Genomic DNA, 23,325 nt, shown 5'->3' with positions numbered 1-23,325 from the left:
CACCAGAACTTCCCGCTCATGCTTCAGATCCATGTTGTAGTCACCACTCAGTCAGTCCTCAGAGGAGGCAGTGAGTAAAGGCTGAAAACCAGGCCTGGGCCCTGAACAGAGGCCTGTCTGGGAAGGTGACCTCAGATCTGCCATCTCCTTGGAAACTACCACGTTATGATCAGTGTCGAAGGTCATGTACTAGGAGTTCGCTTACTGTAAAACTCCTGAGCTTTGAGACTATACCTAGACTGAGAGAGTTGTGACTGGCACACAGTTGGAAACCAAGGCTTCTGCATCTGTATGTTTAGATGGCCCACCCCACCTTGGATTTTGCTTATAGTAACCATACCTGCCCTGCATGGATGATGGATCAAAGAAGCACTGTTGTGACAGCTGTTGGGCTCCTCATTGAATGAAAACGATGTAGGTGCAGTATGTCCTGCCGAGGATCATTCTAGAGAGCTCAATAAACCCTGCATTAAAACCTAATAAGTCTGTGAGTTTGACCTAATCAGAATCTGTGACCACCACGAGAAGACGTCCTTAATTTTACAGGCAGGGTTACATCTCTGTTATCTCTCTCAGTATCTACAGGTCTCTCTTATAACATTCATCACACTTTCAAGAATTTACTGTACATCTCTGTTGCCTGAAAGATGTCAATTTCAAGAGGGCAGCACTCCTTTGTTTGTACTTGGATTCCTAGGGCCTAACACAGAGCTTGGCACAATGTTGGCCCTTGATACCTATTTGTTACTGAGAGATAAATGTCGTTTATTTCATCAAAGTGCCTAGCATATTATCTTAATTTGAAATACACTCAATAAACCTTCACTGAATGAATCTCTCACCACAGAGAGTACTAATATCCTGGAAGAAGGGACAGTATCCCCAAAGGGTCAGAGGGCTACTAACTGTTGAAGTGAATGTGTATGAACACACATACAACAGTGTGTGCAATTAGAGGCAGTAGGGGTCACAGATCAACAAACAGAAGACGTGTGCTGAGATGTCTTCCATCAGGGCCATGTCATTGAACAGGAAATACGTCTAGATGGGGCTTTCAGTCACAACATCCTTTCTTACCTTTGATGGCCTTGAATATCCGCTCCATAATGTCAGAATATCCCTATGTTTTCAGTAGGTTTCTCATCAGATACAAATTCAATATAATTTAGGAGAGAGAACTGCTTTAAACACTTGGAAATAATTTTTAATTTAGTAATGCACATCTAAACCTGCTTAGAGGGACTTCTCTGGTGGCGCAGTGGATAAAACTCTGTGCTCCCAGTGCAGGGGCCTCGGGTTCATTCTCTGATCGGGGAACCAATCCCACATGCATGCCGCAACTAAGATTTCGCATGCCACAACTAAGGAGCCCACGTGCTGCGACTAACGAGCTGGAGAGCCGCAACTAAGGAGCCCGCCTGCTGCAACTAAGACCCAGCACAACCAAATAAATAAATAAATAAATATGTTAAAAAAAGCAAATAAAATAAACTTTCTTAGACACATGAAATAGTAGTGTTTGAGAACTACCACCACTGCTTCTACAAGTCATTAGATAAAGACTGTCTGCCACATCACTTCAAAAAGATAGAATGAAGAGTATAAACATCTTACCCGCTCTCCATCCATGTGCCACATATTCTGAATTCAGTGGAATCTTTCTTTTCAAAGCAATCATCTGAGAAGGAAATAATTATAAATTCAGATTTGAAAAAACAACATTGAAAGGAAAAAGAATAGCAAATATGCCAGATTATGCTTGAAACAGATGGTTCAGAATCCTCCAAAATGATCAAAGTGATCAAAGTGATCTCAATGAAATGATCCTGAGAGGAACTAGAGCCTAAGCCCTCAGGAAGATGCAAGAGAAAAAGAGGGAAAAGGAGAAGGAAGGAGAAATAAGAGGAGGAAGCAGTAACACCACCACCACTTTGCCTCTCAGTACATAGAACTGAACCAGAGACCACCCCTAGGAGAAGCTGGACACAGGGTCAGCCCACGAGAAGCTCATAAACCAGGACAGTCATGGAGAAAGTATGGCCACATAAAATTCAGGACACATGAAATTGATATAGGGTTGACCTCAGAGTGGAGAGGGTGCAAAATAAAAGGAGCAATATCATTGAAGAAAATACTTGGGTGGGGGCAGGCATTGTGGGAAGTTGCTGGTCCCCTTTGGCCAAAGCCAGGCACTCTGAAGACTTCTGCAAAACATGACAAGGAAGTGGGCAGAGATGGAAGATGACACCACTCCTATAGATGTGGCTTCAGGATTTTACTTCTTCATGGAAACCCAAAGAGTGAGGCAGTTCTCTAAGAAATGCATCTGCCCACTTGAGAACCCTAGAGGGACAAGTCATCCCTTGATCCTAAGACACTCTGTAATGCAGATCAGTAGACATATGAGTGGGGATAAATAAAAGTTAACCATGCACAAACCAAGGAGTGAAAGGTGGGGTGTTTACCTTTATAGTCAGAGCCACAGTCTTTCCTCACACATTTCTGGTTCAGATTTCCCATGAAGAGCTGCTGACCTACCAGGGTGAAGATGCTGAGGCAAAAGAGAGTCAGGATCATCACATCGACAAGCCTCTTCACAGAGCGCAGCAAGGCCCCAACAATGACCTTCAGGCCTGAGGAAGAGTACAGATGTGGGGAGAAGCCCCCCACTCACACACACACACACCAGACACAGGCAAGGAACAGAGAGGGAGCAACAAGGCCTCAAAAGTTGTCTGATTGCATGCTGGTATCAGAAACTGGCCTGACCTAGGATTCTGAGGCCATAACGCTGTGCCTTAGAAGCTATGGGTCATCAGAGTGGTCCACTGGTCTAGGACTCGGCCTCTTTATCCTGCTCTACAGATGCCACAGGGTTGCTCTGAAGGGCAAGTGAGAAGACTTTGAGCAGAAACATGCCACAGAGACACAAGACATAACTTGAGGACAGTTGTGCAGGCACCTCCACGGCTGGGGGTCACAGGCAGCATTAAGGCCAAAGTGAGGCCTCCTGAGAGAAGGAGCAGAGCTGTATTTAACATTTGGTAGCTATTACCTACTATAAGGTACACGAGGTGCCATGAGATATAGCTAAATTGGGGGGTCAGGGAGCTGGGAGAAGGAGCTTTGTCTGGACCCAAATAATAAGGATGTCTTAGGAAAAGAAACTCAGATTACTACTTATTATAAGGGTTTTTAAAAATTCATTCAAGAAATATATTTACCAAGCACCTACTATGTCCATGGTACACTGTCAGGCTGCCAAAGTTACAAAATCAAAAGGACATAGTCTTGCAGTCTGTTGGTAAATGTTTAAAATCAGCTCTTGCGGGGAGGGGAGACAGAGAAAGTCTTCATTTGCAGCATTTACAGATGTCCTTGTTTGCTGAATTCCAGAGTGTAGATCCCTCTTCTCCCTCCACACACCCTTCTCCCCCAGCTGTTTTCAAGCTACCAACATGACGTCCCTGGATGCAGAGTTGGAAAAAGATGTGCACAGTCTGCTGGGGAGTTGGAACAAGTCAGTCCCAGCACAACACTGAGTCACAGGCTCTGCTCTCAACACAGCTGGAGAGATAAACCAGCAGATGGCATCGGTAATGTGTGGGATGACACTAAGTGACAAAGTTTCGGTTGATCAGCATAAACCATGAATGGCAGACTTGAGAACACAAAGCAGCATCTGATGGGAGGCCAAGCCCACAGCAGATGACCTTCCACCAAGGGTGATGCCACATGAGAAGGAGACTTCAGGCCAAGCTGGGACATCCACTGGATTCACCAGTGCACTGATGTTCACGCCAAGATCACGATTCCCCTGCATGGTCAGGGGCACCAAACACGAAAATAGTGTAACCTCATCTACGCCTGATTTTTCTTCTGTAACAAGAGGCTCGAGTCTTCTCCAAAGCAAGATGATTTGGATGAAAGATAGCTGTGATTCCTGAATTATTTTTACATAGTCCCATAAAAGATTGTATCTCATACTCTTCCTTCCAAAAAGCATCCAGGGATCTCATGCGTTTCATGAGTCAAAATGGAGAGTATGTTCACCTGCTTAGAGATGAGGAAGGGAACATGAAAGCTGCTAAGTGTCTCCCTGAATGTATATTTTACCCAAGCGAAGTATGAGGGACTCAGCTCAGGCATAAAGCCCCTAAATCTACCTGGGAAACCAAGGTCCACCTTGCAAAAGAGGAAGAGAAAGAGCGGCATGTTCTACGTAAAGTGTCCTCTGACTGCCAGTTGCTTTATCACTATGCAGTTGTTCTTCTGGAGTTTCCAAAAATAACCCACTGCCTCTGTATGAAAAAGATCCAAATTGCCTGGAGTTTTGATAGAAGAGACTAGAAGAAGAAGGGAAGAAGAAGGGGGGAAGGAAGAAGTCCAGAGGGAGAATATTTTTTAATAAAGTTTTTTTGTAAAGGAAAGAGAGGAAAGGGGAAGGAGAAGACTGTGCCATAATAACCTCATTTCTGATAAACTGGAATTCATATTTACAACCCCGTCCTTGGCTTCATCCTGATCCACAGAGCTCCTTCCTTGCCTGGCTTCCAAGAGACCACTTTTGCTCTCTTTCCTCCTTTACTGGTGGCTCTTGCTCATCTCCTTTGCTGGTTTCTCCTCTCTCCCCTCCCCTTTAAGGTCTACAGTGCCTGGGACTCAGTCCTTTGTCCTCTTCTACTTTCCATCTAGGCTCATTTTCTTGGTAATCTCATCAGGTTCCATGGCTCTAACTATCATCTACAGGCTCATAATCTCCAAAATGATATCTGCGGCCCTGGAACTCCAGCCTCACGTATCTAATTGCCTACTTGGTACTTTGACTTGGATGTCTCACAGCCATCTCAAACAGAACACATGCAAAGCTGATTCCTAATCTGACCCCCAAGGCCTGCTTCTCTCACAGCCTTCCTTTTCTCATTCAGTGATGATTCCATCTTTCCAGTCCCTCAGACAAAAAACCTTGACTCATCCTTTACTCTTCTTTTGCTCATATCATGTATACAATCAACCTGTCAGGAAGTTCTCTTGTCTCCACCTTCAAATTTACACAGAATCTGACCACCATTCACCAACTCCTCTTCCACTGCCTGATCTGAGAGCACCACCACCTCTTGCTTGGATTATGGCAGTGGCCCCCTGTGTCAGTTTGGGCCCTCTGAGAAGCAGACATTTTGAGACCAGATTGCAAGAGATTTCTTGGGGAAATGCTTGTGAGGAATAATCTGGAGGGAGTGAGTGGAGGGACAAAGAGAGCCTCAGACTGTGACACAGGGCTGACACCTGGGAAAGGAGATCAGGAAGGAAGCAGGATAGACAGGAAGTGCCTCAGACTGCAGTGCTGCTGTGAGACAGTCTCACCCTGGTTGCTGAGGAGCTGCTGAGCCAAAGTCCCACATAGAGGAGTCCCATACCCTTCAGGGGTGGGCCTGCACTAGCGGCCCCCACATGCAGGGAAAGCGTGATCTTGGCATGAACATGAATGCAGTGGTGAATCCAGAGAGGGGGCAGCTGGGACCATTAGTCAACTGCACTCCCTGCAGCAGGAGATCTGAGCAGCACATTTCCATGGTGACCAACATGCCTCCTATCTGGTCTTCCTGCTTTGCTTTGCTCCCGCACATTCTGTTCCCCACACAACAGCCAGAGTAATCCTTTTAAAGCCTGGGTCAGGTCATGACTCCTCTGCTCAAAGCCCCTGCATGGCTCCCGTTTCTCTCAGAGCAAAGCCCAAGTCTTCCCGGTACTTAGGTGCCTCCCCTTCACCTCTGTGGTCCCTCCTCCACCACCTGGCCCCTCATTCTGTCTGCTCCAGCCCCACCCACATGTTTTATAGTCCTCGGTCTGTACACTGGCTGCTTCCTATGCTCAGAACACTCTTTCCCATATATCTGCTTGTGAAACTCCCTCACCACCTTCAAATCTGCTCACATCTCACCTTCTCAATGACACCTATCCTAACCACCCCACTAAAATTGCAACCTGCTTCCATGAACCCCCGTGACTTCCAAGAGCCACCACATCGCCTACTTTTCCATTTTATTTTTCCATGGCATATGTCACTTTCCAGCACGCTATATAATTTACTTATTTATTATAGTTACTGCTTAAGTCTGTCTCCCAACCCCCCACCTAGAATGTAAACTCCATGAGGGCCGGGACCTTTGTCTGTTTGCTCATTGATATATCCCAAGCAGCTAGCACAGTGGATATTAGGTGCTCAATACATATTTGTTGAATGATCAAATAAATGAATAAAGCAGAGTTTGTTAGTTTGTGGTTTACATGACATATTGAGAAATTTTAACTATTCTCTTCCGCTAAGAGCCAGTGTTGAAAGTTAGAGTGACTTACCTGAAATTACTGAAATTGCTTTCAAAGCTCTGAACACTCGGAAGGTACGCAGGGATGACAGACTGATGCTGCTGTCCTTGATATATGGTGAATATGATACAAACCTATAAGACAAAGCACAAGGAAAGTCCAGGCTTGTTCAGGCATGCGTCTGCCCTGCACATCTCCACAAAGGTCACAAGTAAGCACAGCCTGAGGTGTGTGTCCACCAGAATGAAATCTGCAACCTCCCCTTCCAATCCCACCTTCATGTCAGGACCTGGCAATATCACTAGTGCTCTATTGCTATGGACCCTATGGACCACAGATTGCACAGGAGGCTGCTCTCAGCTAACCTTTACACTTGGACATAGATGAGGATTCCTTGAAATAGTCACTGCAGTTGTGGCTACATCCATGGATAACAGAAATCAACTTAAACATTTATTGACCTGCTATCAAGTTCCAGGCCCCAGTACACTTCCATACGGTCTCACCAGGTGGCCAAGCCCAGAAGGAACCTAGGCGGTCTGGCTCCAGAGCCCACATACTACACCATCTCTCAATAACCAGGAGCACCTGACCATTGACCTTCAAATGTAAAACTCTGAAATTAATACTAACTACTTCAAAGGGCTTTCATGAATATTAAACAGAAAAATATATGCAAAGCGCTTAAGACAATGGCTGGCACAAATTAAATAAGGTTGGGTTTATTATTATTGTGCTGGCAATGGGCCATTGCTCCTCTTGCTTTTTATTTTGCTGACTCATGAATTTGGAATCTCATCATTCGGATGCCAAATTGATGCCCTCTCCTTCAGGAAGAACTTCAACTCTAACCTCATGCCATATACAATAACTAACTCAAAATGGACCACAGACTTAATTAAACATAAGAGCCAAAACAATAACACTTCTAGGAGAAAACATGAGAGAAACTCTTTGTGACTGTTCAGTAGGCAAAGATGTTCTAGACCCCTTAATTCCTCCTCCATGCTCTAACAGCTGGAATCATGCACAGCTCCTATGCTAGCACTCACTGTAGCAGGTTATAATGGTCATTAAACGCCTCACTTCCCCTCTGACCTGCGAGCTCCAACAGGGTGAGAACCATGCATGATATATTTTTTTTCATTATCACAAGCCCTATATCTGGCACAGAGCCTGGCCCCATAACAGGTCAGTGTTTGGTAAATAAATGGCTGAAAAAGTAAGATCATGAGTGTTGGCCTAGAAATGGATTTGTGAGGAATTCCCTGGCAGTCCAGTGGTTAGCACTTGGTGTTTTCATGGCCATGAGCCTGGGTTCAATATCTGGTTGGGGAACTAAGATCCCACAAGCCTCACGGTGCGGCCAGAAATGGATTTGTGTGTGTGAAGGCCTCTGGTCAGTTGGCTACATGGTGCAGTTCAGTGTCAACCAACACTGCACTCACAGTTCTAGGCTTTACTTGGCTGCACTCAGCCAGTCATGTGGATCTACACAGGGCCCTGCTGGAAGCCAAGGGGCTTCTTTCCCACCCCTAGTCTCTTTGGTAAAAATCTTAACATTCTTACGCTGTTGCAATGACAATGGAGTCCAGCCAGTTCCACGGATCTCGAAGGAAAGAAAACTCATCCAGAATAAAACCTCTTGCCAATATTTTAACTAATGCTTCAAATATATAAATCCCAGTGAAGATATACCTACAAAGCAAATCATTCAGAACAAGAAGAAATATGATAAGCTATGTGAAAAAGAGAGAGCCCATTTGTCTGATATGACCTTCATGAGGTCAGATTCCATTTTAATGTGACATTTAACATTCTTGTCTTAGCAAATCAGAGTTCAGAAAGGTAAGGTCCTCAAGCAAGTTCTGATATTTGGGATTTCTGAGAAAGAGGCCCATGGATAAAGTTGTAAAGCTGCTTTTAAACACCTAGCTTCACAGCCATATTCTTGAGAGAAGCTTCAGCCAATATGGACAGTCTTTTCAACAAATGGTGTTGGGAAAGCACAATATCCACATGCAAAAGAATGAAGCTGGACCGTTACCTTATACCATGTACAAAAATTAATTCAAAATGGATTAGAGCTAAATGTAAGACCTGAAACTAGGGACTTCCCTGGTGGTGCAGTGGTTAAGAATCAGCCTGCCAATACAGGGGACACCAGTTCGAGCCCTGGTCTGGGAAGATCCCACATGCCGCAGAGCAGCTAAGCCCGTGTGCCACAACTATTGAGCCTGCGCTCTAGAGCCAGCGAGCCACAACTACTGACCCCACATGCCACAACTACTGAAGCCCACGTGCCTAGAGCCCCTGCTCAACAACAAGGGAAGCCACTGCAACGAGAAGCCCGTGCATCGCAACGAAGAGCAGCCCCTGTTTGCCGTGACTAGAGAAAGCCCGTGCACAGCAACGAAGACCCAATAAATAAATAAATAAACAAATAAATAAATAAAAATGTTGTGAATATTTAAAAAAGGCCTGAAACTATAAGACTCCTAGAAGAAAATATCTGCAAATCATATATCTGATGAGGTTAATATTTGGAATATATGAAGAACTCCTACAAACTCAACAACAAAAAATTAAATAATCCACTTAAAAATGGCCAAATGACTTGAATAGACATTTTTCCAAAGATTACATACAAATTGCCAACAAGCATATGAAAAGACATATGAAAAGATGTTCAATATCACTAATCATCAGAGAAATGCAAATCAAAACCACAATGAGATATCACCTCGTACTCATTAGGCTGGCTACTTTTTTAAAAAAAGCAGAAAATAACAAGTGTTGGTGAGGATGTGGCGAGATTAAAACCCTTGTGCACTAGTGGTGGGATTGTAAAATGGTGCAACCACCATGGAAAATAATATGGAGATTCTTCAAAAGATTAAAAATCTAATTACCATATGATCCAGCAATCCCACTTCTGGGTACATATACAAAAGAACTGAAAGCAGAGTCTTGAAGAGATATTTGCACACCCATGTTCACAGCAGCACTATTCACAATAGCCAAGAGGTAGAAGCAACCCAAATGTCCATTGACAGATGAATAGATTAATAAAATGTGGTATATATATATGCAATGGAATATTATTGAGCCTAGGAAAGGAAAGAAATCCTGTCACATGTGACAACATGGATGAACCTTGAGGTCATATACTAAGGGAAATAAACTAGTTTAAAAAGACAAATATGGTATGATTCCACTTACAGGAAGCACCTAGAGTAATCAAATACACAAAGACATAAAGTATAATGGTGGTTTCCAGGGGACTGGAGGGGAGGGCAGAATGGGGAGTTATTGTTTTATGAGTACAGAGTTTCAGTTTTGCAAAATTAAAAGAGTTGTGGTGATGGAGAGTGGTAATGGTTGAACATCTGTGCGAATGTACTTAATACCATTGATCTGTACACCTAAAAGTGATTAAGATGGCAAATGTGATGTAATGTGTATTTTATCACAATTTTTAAAAAAACTATTTCCATTTTATTCCTTTAGTCCTTCATCATGTTCTGCCTTCTAATTTATTTCCCTTCTTCCCCTTCCTCCTCCTCCAAAAGACAATACTCTAGCTCTCTTGTTATAATCCCAATAAAAATATGCTTGGTTGGCGCGCGCGCGCACGCGCACACACACACACACACACACACACACACACACACACACACACGCTGGTCCCACATCTGGGACAGAAACAATGATTTTGAACACTCTGCTGGTTCAGAGTAAAAGAAGTGGACCTTTCCTGGTAGAATGTCCAACCATTGTTAGCCCTCAAAGCTAAAGAACTAAGGTCTTGGGAACGCGAAGAATCCCAAAGCAGCTAAGTCCAAGAGCAGAAATGGTCATGAGGCTGCCTTGGGCAAGAGCTACTTCTGCTTCAGCTTTTTTCTAAACTGCTCACCTTTTAGGCGACAAATAAACACAGAAGGTTAATTAACGTCTGCCCTTAAATGCCATCTTTTAAACTCAGGTATAATTTATAAAATTATAGGTATTTTGAAAAAAGGCTATAATTGCAGATGTGTGGGATTCTGCAAGTCTTCATCTAGATCTCAAGCAAATGAGACAGCCACCTCTGACTGCTATTTCTGCCTAGCCATTTAGCCTTCCACCTCCCACCCTGCCATTCTCTCTTTTCCAGCAGAAGCCTGCCAGTGGTGGGACATGTGGACCAAAATGACATCTGCTATGGAGTACAGCCATGCCCACCAGCAGGAAGCAGGGCTTGAGATCTCCATGATAGGGAGACCTCAACCCACCGGGCAAATCAGGCCCTCTGGGGTGTGTCACTGTCAGTTCAACCATAGTTAGGGTGTCCAGTCAGGACCACGGTTGTCTAGCTAGTAAACCCATTTCTAAGACTCTATTCTAAGAAAATAATGATTTTTTTAAAGTAGCTTTATACCAAAAGATGCTTGTTGCAATGCTATTTATAGCAGTAAAATGCGCGGGTAGTTAAGTAAATTATGGTATAGTCACCTGATGGAATATTGTACAGGCATCAAAATGGGCTCCTATTAAGCCTACATAAGGACAAAGAAGACCACTTAAAACTAGACATAAAATCTGTATGTGTGCTGTTTATTACAAATGTAAGTTTAAAAGGCCTTTAAAGACAATTGTAAGTGTACATATACAAAAATGAAACTGACTCTGCCAGCATTTGTGCTGGGGATCTGGGATTATGGGTGACTTTTTCTTCTCTCCACAGCTAAAATCTGAGGTAATCATAATTCTTTTAGGTTTATTTGCTTGAAAACATAGGACAAATGCACGCAGGACAAACACTTACTCCGCACTCTCAGGATCTACGTTAACGCTGTCCTTCCCACGCGTCATGGCCATGAACACGCAGTTGATGATGACGGTGCAGATGATGAACATGCTGAACAAGGTGACTAGGGCCGTTAAGGCAGCTACACTGCAGGATGGCATGGGTCATTAGTTATTGCAGCTGAGGCTGTGGGGGTCCCTGCAGGGCCCCTTTTCTGCAGGAGCATCTGTCCTCTAACTGTGGGCGTTGGCTGAGAACAACCCACAGCTGTCCCCTCCCTTGAAGAACTGTCCTCAGCCTGAATGGCAGCCTCCTCACCCTGGAGGGCTACACTCCCTTTCCACATGTCTGACCGACAGATTTACAGAAACCGGGCCTCTGGCTTTCAGACGGGGCAGCTCTGTGATAGATTCATGCTCTGGAGATCCCCGTGGCTCCGGCTGATGTCTGATGTGGGCTCAGCTGAGACCCTGTCCTTGCTTGGCTCCTCCTTTTGCTCCATGCTGTTTCCCTTTTTCCTTTTCCAGAGAGCACTCCCCCACTAAATCACTTAAATAAGAATCCCATCTCAGGCTCTGCTTCTAGGGAACCCAACTTAAATAGATATTCCTTCCCGTTTTCCTGAGTACTTCCGTCTACCAACCCACGTCTTTTTCACACCCCCCTTCCCCCCATCTAAAACTGCCTGGTGTCTCCTCACCCCCTGAAAATCTGGACTTTTAACACTAGAAAGTGTTTCTAAAAAAGCTTTAAACACTGTAGTTCTAGCACGACTCATTTATCAGCTAAACACAGTGCACAGGTTGCCAGTTTACCCTTTATTTGGGTCTCAACTTAGATGTTCCTTTCTTCAGGAGGCCATTCTTGATACCTCCAAAGCACAACAGAGCCTCTCCACACTCCCACTTCCAGGCTGCCCATCTCACTAAGAAATTGCTTGCCTTTTGACCTGTCTCCTCTGAGGCCACAGGATCCCAGACAGGTGCCAGTCCCAGCACAGCCCTGCCATACAGCAGGGCCACTCACCCAGTATTTCTTAAAAGAATAAGCTATTTCCACTCAACAAACATGTGAACCCCTAGGGCTTCTGCACACTTCACATGACCTGGACTTGGTAAAAGAAGCAACAAAAGGATATGAATGGACTGAAATTCTAATGGCTAAACTTCTGATTGAATTGAAAGGCCCCAAAATGAACAAGGCACGTTTGGCACTGAAGCGGTAGATTGTTCTCTTTTTGTTCAACACCATAAATGTCTGCAAAAAAAACAAACATAACAGGAATTACATGCAGTGACCAAACAATATTTATCATGAGTTCATTCAGAGAAAATTCGGTGGAACCACAGGTTGAGTCATGGCTTATCTTATTATGATGACTGTAGCTTCTGATTGGAGACCTGTCTTCTGAAGCCAGAGGTACTTTCTGACCAGCCTACACTGTCACTCTGGAAGCCAAGAGATCTCCCCATGTGGCTTGGGTCTCACTCAGAGTCCCAAGACTCTGATCTATTGAAAGTCATCCCTCACTCCCAAAATAACTGTTGAGCTGTGGACTGTCCACCCAGTGAAATACTCTGGAAGCCCCAGAAATGAAGCGCATGGCCCCTGCAAGTAAAGAAAAAAGGGGTGAAGAGTAATAACTGGGTCAAACAAAACCCTCTGTATTGTACTCCATGGTATATATTTATGGAGATAAGAACTAGAAGAAAACTTGAAGAGACAGAAATAGAATTGAACATTCACACTCGGCAGATTATTTTAAATTATTTTGATTACTAATGAAAACTTTGTTGGCACAACATTGTAAATCCACTATACTTCAATAAAAGATAAAACTAAATAAAAACTTTGTAATGAATCTTAGAATAGTCAGGTACCTAGAGAGTTTATATTGTTATGCCTGAGCTGTGCTACATGAAAGAGTCTGCCATTCACTTCTAACCTTGAGGATTTTCAATAAAAAATCATCACGGTTCCCAGACTTGCTCTCCCATTCCCCCCACCTCCCTGGACATAGGCAAATCTGCCTGAGGTTCTCGACTGGCAGGGGAGGGCCTACAGAAGGCAATGGAAATGTGTGTGGTTGTTTTTGGTTATCTGTCACAATCACTGGAGGCTCTACTGGCCTGTAGTGGGTACGTCCTGGGATGCCAAATCCAGGACAGACACACCAAATGGTGCACTGTTCACCCAAAGTGTCCAGTTGGGCCCCACTGAAAAACACCAAACCTGCACCTGTTTCCTCCTTGCATGTCTTCCTGGGCTCTGGGCCTGAACCCACACCTGGACAACAACCAATGACTCACAGGCTTCTAACATCAACCCTCAGACCTCTCCCTTTCCATTTAACTGTCATCTGGCTGTCCCCTTATATGTCCTGAAGGCTGTTACAAAAGCCTTCAAAGAACTAGGGTCATTCCTGTCTTCTGTGTCTTTGCTCCTTTCATATTTGCAGAAAAGTACTACTTGACATGTAATCCAGCATATTCTCAGACAGGAAAGACAGGTCTTGTCACCCAGGCCCAGAAACAGTGGGGTAGCTGCCGCCTTGGTTGAGATACCAGAACTTCAGCCAATGCCAAACATCAGCTTCCTTCACTGAGTTGCTGGAACTTACTTGTCTGCTGGCCATCTGGCTGCAGGGAAAATGTGGACTAGGATATTTTCTGTTTCCTCTGTAACAAAATGAAATGGGCCACAGGGTTCTTTAAAAGCTATGAGCCCAGGAGTCTAAGACTCACTTTGGGGATTCTGTGCCCTTCCTTTGGACAGAAAGACGATTTTAGGGCAGAGAGCAAACCTCTTCCTAAGGTGGGTCACCCAGATTTATAGATGGCATGATATGGCTCTACTTCTATGCCCTTTGATTTTTTTTGAATTTAATTTAATTTATTTTTTTATATAGCAGGTTCTTATTAGTTATCCATTTTATGTTCTTTGATTTTGATATTTTATTAATGCCTCCTCTGACTGCTTTAAATATTTCAACTAATGGTGTATTTAACTACACTTGCCAGGGTTTTAATGATTTAAACCTGTCTGCTTGCTGACACATCTCCACGCTTTTCCTTGTAGCTCTTCAAAAATGGAAGCTTTGAAAAGAGAGGAAGTGACCTGCGACTACAGAAAGAGCCCTTGGGTTTGAGTCCCAGCTCCACCACTAACTAGCTGTTTGACCTGGTGTAAGCCACTTCCCCATCAAGGCTTTGTCTCCTCATGTGTAAGGTGAAGTGCAAATGACACCACACATAGCTCACATGACTGCTGAGAGCACTGACGTGTTAGGTCATGGGTGTGCAGAGCTCTGAACAAGTATCATGTCTCCTGATTTAAAGGGAGGACCCAGGCTGAGAAGAGATGGTCCTAGAACATCCACCCCAGCTGTATCAGAGCCTGTCCTCCCAGGACTGTCTGCAAAACACCAAGTTGCTGCCTACCTCCTGGATCTCCTACCTAGCCTAGAGGCAGAAGGAGGCCTCCAGGAGTTATCTCACCTCCAACTACTCTGCCTCCCAGAAGCCCCTGGAATTCTGGGGCATTAGGAGAAGGAGAAATATTGGAGTGTTTTTGTTCCTTCGTCTCTTTTCCCCTTTTTTGTCCTTCCCACTCATACCCAGCTTTCTTCCATCACACAATCCCCATTCGGCCTGGTAACCCCAAGTCTGTCCAATTCAAGTACAAACCAGGCAATCTTTCTTTGGAGAAGTCAGTTTCTCATGGGTGCCAAAAAAGGATGCTCTCAGCATCCCATATTTTCCAGGACTTGCCCCAAACTCCCCAGCTTCCTTCCTTCCTGTCTTCAGTCTGGCAAAGTGGGTTTTCCATTCTCTGCTGGATCACACAGTGAGATGATGATGGCAAGGTCTTCTGAGTCTTTCCTGAAAGGGGATGGTCTGTAGAGGACTTTCCTCACTGCCCCAGGCTTTCAAACAGCCATGAGAAGAGCCTGAGCTCACGTTTCCTCATCCAGGAACCCCTTTGAGGAACTTTTACTAGAATTTCCCTACATCTAGGTAGATAAAACAGCAAGCTTATCACATATTGGCATGGAGTTTACATGTAATCTGCATGTGCCTACTTGATTACAATATTCTTAAACTTCATTTATTGAGCTCCTCTTATGTGCCAAGTGTTGGTCTAGGGCTTTGACCTTCATAAATCTCATTTAGTAGCCTAAAAAGCCTATTGCCTAAGAGTTTTTCAAGGTAAACTCTAGTTGCTGAAATGGACATTCATGGACAGTGATACTAATTCTTCATATCAGTATAGTGCCTTACAGTTTATAAAGTTTTACAGTTTTTAAAGGCTCCATAGCATGCCTATGTTGTAATGTAGGGAGAGCAGGCATTATTCCCATTTTACTGATTAGAAAAGTGAGAATGAGTGAAGTGATTTACCCAAAGTTATAAATCCAATTACTTGAAATGGCCTACACCCAACTTTTCTGACTGCTAGTCCAGTCCTCTTTCCTGACACCATCTTATGTTTTCTCTGTTCTCCTTTTACCCTTCTGCTGCTCCTCGTCCTCATTCATCTTCTTTTCCAAGACATGCATTATTACAGAGAGAAACTTAGTACTGAAAGCCATTCTCAGGACTGTGAAAGCAATGACAGCGAGTGACAGCAAAGGAGAAGTGGGGTCTGGCCTCTTTATACCCTGAGATCAATATTTGGAGATCCATGCAATGCCAATTACAGCTGGTGGTTAGAATATGGTTAGAACACCCCAGCCTCCCCACAGAGGGTACCTTATGATTTCTGTAGAATGGGTCCAAGTCTTCCAGGGGCTTCCCTATCAGCTCATGGGGAATGTCACCATAGAGCATGGGCAACTTTCTGGACACCTTTAGGTCAAGCTGAGGTCGAGGCTGGGGTTCTGCTGCTGTCTGGTCTTTGGACTTTTTTTTCTCCTTTTGGATGGCGATCCTCTTCTTTATTGCAGCCAAAGAGTCAGGAGTGAAGGGGCGGAAATTCCTCGCATCTGGGAAGATCACCGGGTAGCACCTGTCATCCATCTTCACCCTCAGGGCAGAGACAAGCAGTAGATCCTCAGAGAGCTCTGGGAGGTAGAAAATTACACTGTCTGCCCTGAGATTCCACTCTCCAAGGACCATATCATGGGGTCTACAAGAGTTGAGACTGAGGTGAGGGGGCCTGGGAACTCACTAGCTGTGGAGAATGTCAGAAGAGGTGACCACTATTGTGGATATAAAAAGAATTTGGGGCATAGGCGAGACCAAAGCAGGACATCATTCCTGGAGGACCTGGAAATAGGTGGGAAGCTGAGTTCAGGGTCAATGAGCAGAAGAAGCTCAGCCTCTAAAAATGAGACCCAAGCATCAAGGAAGACAGTAAGACTGAACCAGCTGAACTGCTGAAATGGGACCTGCAGATGGTAAACAAGTGGATGCAGTGTGAACAGGAGAGGAAGGAATAGGGAATCAAGTGGGCCATAGTTGGGGGTTGTAAAATCAAAACTATGAGTGCATGAGTCTTCACCTTTGGTCGGCAAATTTCTCGAAATGTGACAGGATGGAAACAAAAGAGACATAAACACAGGCATGAACATTTACACTAACATCTATGATCCTTTGCCAGCTCCCTAACTTCTGAGACCCAGACCTGGCAGAAGTGAGACCCCAAGAAAGCAAAAAGCATTTGCCAAAGCTAATAGGTCACTCTATCATGGGAAAATAGCTCTCCCAGCCCCTATCCCTGACAGCCCTTTCTACAAGGACTTTCTCTACAGCTTCAGGCTTAAAACTAGACTCTGAGAAAAAGCAGTAGTGTTTAAGTTAAATGCATTTACTCCCCATGCCAGGCATCTTCTTCCTTTCTAATTTACTGAATGCCAATCTAGGATTGACTCCCACACCACTCCAAGGAATTACAATGGGGAACCCAACATAGGATTGGTTTATTCATTCAACAACCATGTGCTCAGAGCCTGTTCCAGGCACAGTGCTAGGCACTAATGGTGAAAAAACCTCAGTCTCTCCTCCAGGCCCTACAGTTACACTGCCTGCTGTAGTGGAGAAGACAGATAAAAGACATGAAATTACAGTAGAGTAAGACAAATGCTACTATAGGAAATAAATAGAGGGTGCTATGTCTGTTCATAGGATAAGCATCTAAGCAGTTTTGCAGAATCAGGGATGGCTTACCGAAGCTTTCGTGTCTCAGCTGAGACCTGAAGGAGATGTAAGTCTCAGAGAAGAAAAAAACCGACGTTAGAGTGTTGCGGGGGCGAGGAAAGAGCATGTACGAGGACACTTGGTTGAAAAAGAACATGGTGTCCATCAACAGGTTTTGTTTGCCCAGAATGGAGATTGTGCGGAGTGGAATGGTCAGTCAGCATTGGAGAGTATGTGGGGGCCTGTAATCCTTAGTAAAGATCATGGACTTCACCCTGAGGGTAGCGGAGTGTTACTGAAGGGTGGGTTATTACTATTATTATTATTCCAGAGGAGCAACACTATCATTTTTTTAATATCCCTCTTCCTGGTGAGAATGGATAGGCTTGGGATAGGGGAATGAAGGAGTTGGGAAGGCCAGAATAGGAGAAATGAGCCTGGAAACTGTTGCAACAGGTCATAACCACTGAGGATGACCTAATGGAGTGCATGGATTTGAGAGTCACTTAAAAAATAGCCTTGACAAGTGACTCATGGGAAGAGAGGGATTTAAGGCACAGGAAGGAGCCAAGGCTCCTGGCTTCAGCAAGTGAGTCAACAGTGCCACTCGCTCAGATAGAGAGCACTAGGGAAGGAAAAAGCTTTGGGGGAATAGATTCAGATTAAAACACATGGAGTTGAAGCCACTGATGGGACCTGCAAGTGGAGAGAACGGGGAAGCACTTGAATACAGAGAAATCACAGCTTACACGTGTTAGCCTCTGAAAAAAAGCACATAAGAAAAAAACAAAAACAAAAAACAGTCAACACTTCCCTTGCCAATCCCTTAGGGAGGTACCATATTGAAGAGGCATCCCAACTCACTGGTCAACAAATTCAATAGAACCTCTTTCTTCAGTGAAGAAAGTAGTTGGATTCTGTTTAAAGGCCACGATAAGGGCAACATATGTGTCTTTAAACACACTAAGGGTAATGCAGTACTCACAAGGTGTGAGCCATATGTCAACAGAAACCAAATATGGGACCGTAGATTCAGTGCATTCTGTCCTGCATTCATTCAGGGTCAAGATCTTTATGGATGTCAGAGTCAAGATCTTTATGGATGCTCCTGGATAATGGAATTGGCCATACTATTTAAATTACTCTCTCTCCTCTCCTCTCCCCTCCGTTCCTCTTCCCTTCTATTTCTTCCCTCACCGCTCTCTCATAAACATATGTAATTGAATTTGTATAAATGAAGTGAGCATATAATGAGACTCTACTGAATTTGGCTCTAGAGCTCATAAAAGATATTTAAGACAAGCATGAAGTCTTTTGCAGTAAACAGCATATGAATGCTAGTTGATCCTATAAAATGGATGAGCCAGGAAAGACCCTGGATGGCAAAAACTGGACCTTATGCTAAGTTGCAGCAAGAAATCCAGTGGAGGGCTGCTGCCATAATAATGAGACTATTAAAGAAGAAACTGGACATTCTGGCCCTGCTGTTCTGACCCTGGGGTATTTTGACTGGGTCCTTGAGGAAAAGAGACTTAATAAAAATAAATAACACAAAATAAGACTGACAACCCCTGAAACTGCACATGTCAAAATTTGTTATTGATGGGGACTTCCCTGGTAGTCCAGTGGTTAAGAATCTGCCTTCCAATGCAAGGGACACGGGTTTGATCCCTGGTCGGGGAACTAAGCCTCGGGGAACCTAAGCCTGTGCACTGCAACTACTGAGCCCGTGCCAGTAGAGCCCGAGTGCCACAACTAGAGAGAAGCCCACGTGGCCGCAACGAAGAGCCCGCATGCTGCAAAGAAAGATCCCGCATGCTACAACTAAGACCCGACACAGCCAAAAAAATTAAAATTAAAAAAAAAAACTGGTTTATTAACAGGTAAAAAAGAAAGGTAATTAGAAATTCCATGGAAACAAAGTGTTCTTCAGAAAGTCACATTTTACATATGAAGCCAGCTAAATGATCTGAGCAGCCGACAGAATATAATAACAGGACAAAAAGAGAGTCCACTTGACCCTGACACTTAGAATGTTCTCTTTCATGCAGCAGAAGGTCAGTGACATCAGAGTCCATCCCCTTCTTTATGGGTCCCAATATAGTACTTGGTTTTAGAGACTAGTAGCTACAAAATCTTTATATCATAAAGGTTATATATTAGTTTTTGATTTTTAACAATCTGATACATAAAGCAAAATTAATTATAGTTACAGAATAGACTTCAAATATTATCAATGTTATAAAATTTTGCTGCAAGCTGGAGTTGGAGAGAAAAGGTGAGGGGAAGCTCAGAGGCACCAATTTCCTCATCCTAAACACGTGGAGAATTAAGACGTTCTATGGAAGGTCAACGGATCAAGCAATACAAGTATAAGTCTATCCCTTAAAATTACACAGGTAATCAAGTGCAAAACCAGATTAGAAATATCAGGAACAAAAACTGGAAGGAATCATGAGAAAGGCAGAAGGATTACTGTCAATAAGCTAAATCCCTCATCGCACATAGGGGCAATTCAATATTTTTTACTTAAACTTGATAAATCAAGAAATAGAAGAATAAGAGAATTATTTAGAATTAAGTGAGACAATGACCAGAAGACTGAAAAACTGAAATGGTTAACAGTGCGACTGGATATATAGGTGATGGTGGAGACATTTTATTTTTCATGTTATATCCTTCCCAACATTTTTTCCTCCTGAGCTATTTGAATTATATGCATGTATGTTACTCCCATAGGATTGCGAAAGGATTGTAAAAATCCTTCAAGGGCTCAAAACATCCCCTAATTCAAAAAAGAGAGTTAAAATAGAGAATCAAAATAGAGAGTCAATATCAGGTATGAAGACAGGCTCTAAATCTCCTTGAGTCAGAAAGGAAGCAAGCTTAATCTCAAATTGCAGTCCTAAACCAGGAGGCCAGCAACATGTGAATTATAACTTGACACAGGGCAATCATGGGAGACAGGGAGGCCTGCGAGGAGGCTCTGCCAGACCTCCATCAGGTGATGGGCTAGACTGGCAAGGGAGGTGGGGAGCCATCTGTCAGGGCCTCTGAGGACCAGCCTGTGTTCAGCAGGCTCATGGGCCCACTCCCACTAAATAGAAAGTAAACAAACACTCATCTAGGAAAGAAAGCCAAAGCCTCACTTCCTTAAGCAGAGGCCCTAAATTCTTTGGGAATTCACTCTGTTAAGATTAGGTAGCTCTGAACCTTAGTTCAAATCTATAGCTTTATAGAGGTATTTAGATCTGAACTCCAATCATTCATTCACTCACGTGCTGGGTGCTGGAAATGCAAAGTGATATAAAACACCATCCCAGCCTCAAGGGTCTTACAATGGTGTGGGGAATCAGGTAAGTTAAGGACAAAGGATGAAACCACACAATGAGTGTGGCTACACTAGGGGAAGCACCGGGTGCTGTGGGAGCCCAGAGGAGGGCATTGTTACAAAGATGAAGTCATGGAGCTGAAAGGAAAGAGGGAAGAGTATGCATGTGTGAAAGCACTGAGGGTAGCAAAAGGCTTTGTTTCTTATTTATGACTTTACCTATAATTACAAAAGCTACATAATCTTACTGTGCTGGCCATCTTCGGTTTGCCCTACAGGTGTCTCCCCATCCTTCTCCACCCTGCTCAGTGCCCATGAAGCTGATCCACATGGACCCCTCACTGGGGTCCCCTGAACTCTGGCTTCTGGTTGAGTTTGGCCAATGGGAGGCACCAGCAAGAGACCCAGAAAATAGGGGAGAATGAGGTTGGAGACTTCTTTCCCAACTCTCTCCCTGATGGCTGCACGCACCACAGCTCCTATCAGATGGCCCATCCACACAGCTTCTCCTCCAGTTATACAGCACCTCCCCCTGCCCCTTCAGATGCAGGGTGTAATGGCTCCCCACTCTCAGCACACCTGAGAACGGCACTGTCACTTGTTTCTGTTACTGTAACTCTGCCTAAACTTTTGTAAAATGTCCCTTCAATAAAACATCCTCAAAATGCCCAGTTTGAATGTGCCATCTGTTTCCTGCCAGGGCTTGGGCTGATAGAATCATCCATTAAATAAAATTTAGAAAACAAGACAAGGAAATGATCACTCACCAAAGCCACCTAACACATGCAAATTTTAACATTTTGGTGTATTTCTTTTCCACAGTCTTTCTGTGGATATATTTACACAGCTGTCATTATGATGGGTATGCAATTTTACCCTATGAACTTTTCAATTAACGTGATATCACAAACATTTTCACAATGATAGATATCATTTAAGGATGTCTACCTTGTTCCAGGCAAAATTATTATCTCATTTAATCCTCAGAGCAACCTCATGAGATAAATATTATCCTTGGGGGATTTCTGAAAGGAAATATTCATATGGTGAATTCTTCTCCTAAGAGGCAGACATTTTAACCTTACATCTTCCTTTGACTAGTGTTTCTCTCTAACTTTCTCTCCAGGTAAGGAGCCAAACTGGACAACCTGACCCTTAAACTTTACCCTAACCAGTAAGGGGAAGTCACAAAAGGATTGCACCTGCACAACCAGAACCTTTTGGCATGGATCTGGTCCACACAACCTAAAATGCCAAAGGTCCATACTGAGGTTAATAAGAGTTCTGAGCCATAGGCTAAGCACTGTCAAACACTTTAAATGGATTATCTCTCATAATTTCCCAAGAGAGTTACAGCGTAGATATTATTATATCATCCACATTTTACAGAAGAAAACATTAGGGCTTAGAGAAATGGAGACACTTGCCTATGATCACGTAAGTGCTGGAGAATCTCAGTCCCAAACAGTCACTACCATGCAATTCCACCTACCTGCCTAGTTCTTCATACTCAAACTAAGACACCCCTTCCTGAGAGAAGGGAGTCAGGAGGAGAAAGCCACACAGCTTCCAGCTGGGCTGCACTGGGTCGACGGCACCCTCACTGTGTGTGACATTCTTCCCTGGACATCAGCCTCACCACCACCGCTCCATTCACGTCACTCCCACAGGCATTCCACTGGCCCCACCATGACACCCTCCCACTCACCCAAGCCAGACAACCCAATGGTGGATATATCCTACAGGATGCCCCTTCATCCATTTTGGGTGGTGGTCTGCATAACAAGTTCCTAACTTTGGTGATTCATAAGCTATGTACGTTAATGTGGATTACAAGAATATATATTCTTCCTCCTTCATAAATCCCATAAGAAAATCAGAAAGAAAGCGAACTTGAACAGACTTTAACACAGTTTGATCTCAGTCCAAAGCCAATCCCAAGATTAAGTTGCTAGCTCTTCAGCAAAAAACAAAAACAAAACAAAACAAAAAAAACAAAACCCCTCATGTACATCAATTTCTGATTAAGTTCATTGGCCACAGGGAATTCAGAAAATATTTGGAGGATTTGCACCATAGCCTCAGATGGACACAAGACTTGAGCACATCATTTCTAGAAAAGTCCAATTCCTGACACAAAGTCCAGGGTTGCAAGCACCTACCAGGCCAGCCAGCCAGCCATCTCCTGTCCCCATGCCCTCATGCCCTCTCAGAGCATTTGAAAGGAGGAGAACCACCTGATGGACCCCATCACCTGAGCCATGTATCCTATACCTGGTCTCTGCCTCTGATTTGAGCAGGAAAAGGTTACAAAAGGCCTGTACTCTGTCTTGATGAAAAAAACAGAGCAAGTTCCATAGTGGCAGGTCCAGCCCTGAAAGGACCGAAGAACAGGGCTGCCCCCAGCCCAGAGGACTTACCTGCCTCCTGGTAAGGTGGCTCCAGGCAGCAGCCTCTGTGGTGGCTCTTGAAGCTCTCCGCAGAGCAAGTCTCTCGCAGAGTCCAAGCTCCTGCTCCTGGCAGTTGAAGCCTTTCTGGGAGGGGCAGCTCCAAAGCTGGGTGGAGAGCATAGAGGAAGGGAAATGGGAAGAGAGCCAAAGTGATTTTAAAGAATCGTGTAGGAAACCCTGTAACCGGAGAGTGACTGAGACGGTACTTACTTTGGAAGCATCTGCCTTTAATCAGTGCTTAATCTAACTCTGCAGAAAGCATCATTAATAAAGAAACAGGTTGTTTTTTTC

The 23,325-nt window shown here is 44.0% G+C and overlaps 1 protein-coding gene across 2 annotated transcripts in view; it reads right to left on the bottom strand.

Moving 5' to 3' along the window:
• The window catches only part of SCN11A (sodium voltage-gated channel alpha subunit 11), a 134,096-nt gene that overhangs the window by 61,913 nt on the left and 48,858 nt on the right, over positions 1-23,325 (bottom strand). Inside the window, exons 3-10 of one of the 2 annotated variants that reach the window (XM_089919152.1) lie at positions 23,005-23,139; positions 15,868-16,141; positions 12,256-12,373; positions 11,135-11,237; positions 7,897-8,025; positions 6,358-6,461; positions 2,466-2,633; positions 1,615-1,678 (exon numbers count right to left, since the gene is read on the bottom strand). In XM_089919152.1, coding sequence (XP_089775278.1) covers positions 1,615-1,678; positions 2,466-2,633; positions 6,358-6,461; positions 7,897-8,025; positions 11,135-11,237; positions 12,256-12,373; positions 15,868-16,134 — 953 coding nt within the window. In that variant the 5' untranslated portion in view covers positions 16,135-16,141; positions 23,005-23,139. The other variant, XM_089919151.1, reaches the window with a different exon arrangement.

The sequence above is a fragment of the Delphinapterus leucas genome, chromosome 10 (assembly GCF_059928025.1).
Source record: "Delphinapterus leucas isolate spDelLeu-1000000601 "Yukka" chromosome 10, BTC_Dleu_Yukka2, whole genome shotgun sequence".
Taxonomy (NCBI): Eukaryota; Metazoa; Chordata; class Mammalia; order Artiodactyla; family Monodontidae; genus Delphinapterus; species Delphinapterus leucas.
Note: the sequence above shows the minus strand (reverse complement) of the source record. Positions and strands in the feature narration are given on the sequence as shown.